The 4,415-nt window shown below is 39.4% G+C and overlaps 2 protein-coding genes across 2 annotated transcripts; one reads left to right on the top strand and one right to left on the bottom strand.

Annotated features, from left to right (window-relative positions):
• The first annotated feature begins 6 nt into the window (after positions 1-6).
• LOC104947145 (DNA topoisomerase 2-alpha-like) lies at positions 7-1,190 on the top strand. The gene is made up of 4 exons (XM_010773106.1): positions 7-60; positions 645-794; positions 884-967; positions 1,173-1,190. Exons 1-4 carry the CDS (start codon positions 10-12, stop codon positions 1,188-1,190), a joined length of 303 nt encoding a protein of 100 aa, XP_010771408.1. The 5' UTR covers positions 7-9.
• A 2,085-nt stretch (positions 1,191-3,275) lies between these two features.
• On the bottom strand, positions 3,276-3,559 carry LOC104947144 (DDB1- and CUL4-associated factor 8-like protein 2; the record flags this gene model as incomplete). Its single annotated transcript, XM_010773105.1, has 2 exons — positions 3,276-3,404; positions 3,447-3,559. Coding segments are annotated over 2 exons (242 nt in total), but the record flags the coding sequence as incomplete, so codon positions are not given.
• Between the last annotated feature and the right edge of the window lie 856 nt (positions 3,560-4,415).

Here is a 4,415-nt window from a genome sequence, read left to right as displayed (position 1 = left end):
CTGCAGGAGATGGGCTTCGACTCCGACCCAGTGAAGGCTTGGAAACAGGCACAGGAGAAGGTAGGTCTGACTCATGGATGCTAGATTATAATCTGCTTCTACCAGTGTTCATTTTGGCAGCTATTTTTGATTTAGTCTTTAGACGAAAATGGTTATTAGTTTTAGCCACATTTTAGTCATTTCTATCCTTTGTAGTTTTAGTCTAGTTTTAGTCGACGAAAACTCAAAACGTTTTAGTCAACTTTTAGCCGATAGAAAAAATTTAAATTTTAGTCTAAAATGTTTTCTCTCTTCAAACTAATTCAGTTCGGCAAATACAGGTATCTGAAATTGGAATAAAGGTGACGGTATCAAGTGTTGAAATTCGTAAAGCAACATTTCACTCTCTTAACACTTTACTTGTGTAATATATAGAGATGGGTATCGCTAAGGTTTTTAACAGTACTACTACTCTTATCGATGCTTCTTATCGATCCGGTACTTTAACAGTGTTCTTGTAGGTACTTTTTGTTATGCTAAGGGGAAAACGAAACAAATTGTTAACCGAATTCACATTGCTTTATTTAAATGTGAAATAAAACAAATATACATAATTATGTCATTGGCTTCTACGTGATACAATAACTATTTTTTCATGTTGTCAGAATGTTGATATTGTGGAGGAAGAGACGCCCGAGGAAGGAGTGGAGGTGGTGGACGCCAGCGGGCCGGACTTCAACTACCTGCTGAGCATGCCCATGTGGTACCTGAGCAAAGAGAAGAAAGATGAGCTTTGCAAACAGAGGGACAACAAGGTGTGATATTCTGTGCTGTGTTTTGCTGATCTCTTTCACTTAAATGTGTGACCGTTGTTCATTTCTGACCCTAACTTGCTGTCTTATAGTTGACAGAGCTGAAGACCCTGAAGAAAAAGAGTCCATCAGACCTGTGGAACGAAGACCTGGCTGCTTTCTGCGAGGAACTGGAGGTAACGGCTCGTATACACTTTTTTTTTTTAGCAGAGAGGCGAAGTCCCTACATTTCCGGTGACCACCATGGGACCTTATTTCGGAAAAATTATGTATTGAAGTCAATGGCGAGAGAAAACGTATCTTTCGATCCCGTTTGAATTGTGCCACGAATTACACATATGATGTTTGTCAATCTTAAAAAGTCATTTCCTTGTCAAAAAGGAAACTGTTGAAATATAAGACCATGAAAAGAGTCGCGTCAGTGATGTCATCATTGTTTTCCTCCACTGAATATAAGAGATGGCTAAGATAACTTTAACAAGATGCCTGTGTGCTTTGTACCAGGTTGTTATCATACCAGCAATGGGTCTTGCTCGTTCTTTCGCTTCCCATCTGATGAAAGGACCAGGAGTGGCTGGATCAAGTTAGCTACCTAGCTAGTAGCTAGCACGTTAGTTAGCATTTCAGCCTTAGCCTTGTCATTTTTATTAGCCTTAACATGAAGTAACATTAAGTAACCCAACATGTTAAACAGTAAGAGTAGTAGTCATATTTCGTGAACCCTTTGAAGAGTACTGTCACCGGTGTGATCATTCTATAATACTCCGTTTAAGCCCGGGGGAGACATGCAAACGCTACATTAGCATCAGCGATCTTTTCTACTTCATGCTATCTGCACAAATGGTTAACATTGAACATTAAAAAGATCAGGCAGTTCAGGGAGAATCAAAGGCAGGCAGGCAGGCAGCTTTGCATGACATTCTTCTGGAAGTGTTTCATTGTGGAGATAGTGAGGGTAGTCAATCCCTTTTTTGGAAAGACAGTAGTGACGGCCATCTTGGTGACGTGTGTTGTCCTGCGAGACCAGATGTAGTTCATTCAGCGTTTCACACAAAAAAATGTGTTACTTCACAGTTTTATGGCAAAACATTTTTTTTTAAATTTTAAATGATCTTTTAAATTGACAAACATCATATGTGTAATTCATGGCACAATTCAAACAGGATCAAAAGATAATCTTTCTCTCTCCATTGACTTCAATACATAATTTTTCCGAAATAAGGTCCCATGGAGGTCCACCTGAAGGGGAGGGACTTCGCCTCTCTATCTCGTGCCCTCTTTGGTCATGTGTGCGTTCGTGTGTGTTGGAGGAGGGGCTCTGTGAGCAAGTCTGAAGGAAGAGGCACATTTGGTTGTGTACTTTCAGATTCTAGCGCACTCAAGCTGGTTCCTCCATTCTTACCTCCCTAAGTGCTCATTTCATATTCACAGTGTTTTTGTTGAATAAAAAAATCATGATTCAAAAAATACTTTGTTTTTATTCACCGCCCTGCTGCTGTACACACCTGGTGAACACTCCTGCTGTACACACCTGGTGAACACACTGACATTAATAATATGAATAATTATAACAGCTTTTTAAATATGTAAATGACATTCCTCCACAGAGCGCCTTTAAACACAACAGGAATAACACATTCATAGCTTCTTATTTTAAACACGGATATAAAACTCTGAGTACAAACAAAAACACAAAGACAGTATTTACACCCGGACAGTTCTCCGGTCGTCTTAGCACGTTAGCACGTTAGCATGTAGCACGTTAGCATGTTTTCATCCTGGGAGCAAAGAGAGGTCGCTAATTGGAGAAACTGATGCATCATCACGGAGGAGCTTGATAGCATGGTAGCATGATAGCATCACGGAGGAGGAACCTGATACATCACGGAGGAGGAGCCTGATACATCACGGAGGAGGAGCCTGATAGCGCTCACCAGTGAAATGTTATATAATTAAATATTAATACAGTTAAAAATGTAATAAATTAAGAAGATATAAAAGCTTTAACGCTAGTATTCTGAAATGTATTAGCATGCCTAAATAACAAATAGGAGAACGAAGTAAATAGTAAAATGTTATTATGCTAACTTGTATTAGCATGCCAAAATGGCGTTAGCATAATAAAATATTAGCATCAGGAGTTTCTTTTACCTTTCTGAATATTCTCTTTGTGGATGATAATAACTTTATTTAGTTTTTTCTTTTGAATTCTTCTTTTCTGTATTATTAGCTTTCCAAACAAAGGTGCGTATTGTAAGTGCCCATCACTATGACTACAATAAATAAATAAATACATCAATAAATGAATAATGTGAACGCTAGCCATTTAGCGTGCTAGCCGAAAGTAGCATTTCTCGCCAAAAGTGAAAACTTGCATAGACGTAAGTGCTGCTCTCTCATTGGCTGATCGCTGAGTTCTGTGTTGGAGCTGATGCAGTGTCTGATCTGAGAGGGAGTATTATGGGATGGCGTCAGTCTCGATCTTCAGCTGCGATCGTCTGATTGGCCGCTCTGTTGCTGTGGCGACGAAGCGTTCCTCCCCCCCTCCTCCGTCTGCTTCGAGGAGCTAGATAGGTCGATGGCTTCCTCCTCTTCCTCCTCTTCCTCTTCCTCCATCTTCAGCTCCTCCTCTTCCTCCTCCTCCTCTTCCTTCCTCTTCTCCTCACCTCCTCCTCGTCGTTCCTCGCAGAACGTCTCGTTTCGGGGGGACTCGGCCTCCCGGGGGCTCGGACACTTCTTTGTGATTTCAACAGACTTCTTGTGCATTCCTGTGAGGAAGAGGAGGGAGTCTTGTTACTACGCAGTACTACACAATACTACACAATACTACACAATACTACACAATACTACACAATACTACGCAGTACTACACAATACTACACAATACTACACAATACTACGCAGTACTACACAATACTACACAATACTACACAGTACTACACAATACTACACAGTACTACACAATACTACACAATACTACACAGTACTACACAGTACTACACAGTACTACACAGTACTACACAATACTACACAATACTACACAATACTACACAGTACTACACAGTACTACACAATACTACACAATACTACACAATACTACACAGTACTACACAATACTACACAATACTACGCAGTACTACACAATACTACACAATACTACACAGTACTACACAGTACTACACAATACTACACAATACTACACAGTACTACACAGTACTACACAATACTACACAATACTACACAGTACTACACAATACTACACAATACTACACAGTACTACACAATACTACACAATACTACACAGTACTACACAGTACTACACAGTACTACACAATACTACACAATACTACACAATACTACGCAGTACTACACAATACTACACAATACTACACAATACTACGCAGTACTACACAATACTACACAATACTACACAGTAATACACAATACTACACAATACTACACAGTACTAATCAATACTACACAGTACTACACAGTACTAATCAATACTACACAGTAATACACAGTACTACACAGTACTAATCAATACTACACCTTACTATAACATGTTATACGTAACGTTAGCATGTTAAACGTTAGCAAATACTTATATTGTACTTCATATTA

Source organism: Notothenia coriiceps, unplaced genomic scaffold, assembly GCF_000735185.1.
Source record: "Notothenia coriiceps isolate Sejong01 unplaced genomic scaffold, NC01 NC01_scaffold00012036, whole genome shotgun sequence".
In the NCBI taxonomy this organism is placed as follows: Eukaryota; Metazoa; Chordata; class Actinopteri; order Perciformes; family Nototheniidae; genus Notothenia; species Notothenia coriiceps.
This window is presented reverse-complemented; position numbering and strand designations above follow the sequence as displayed.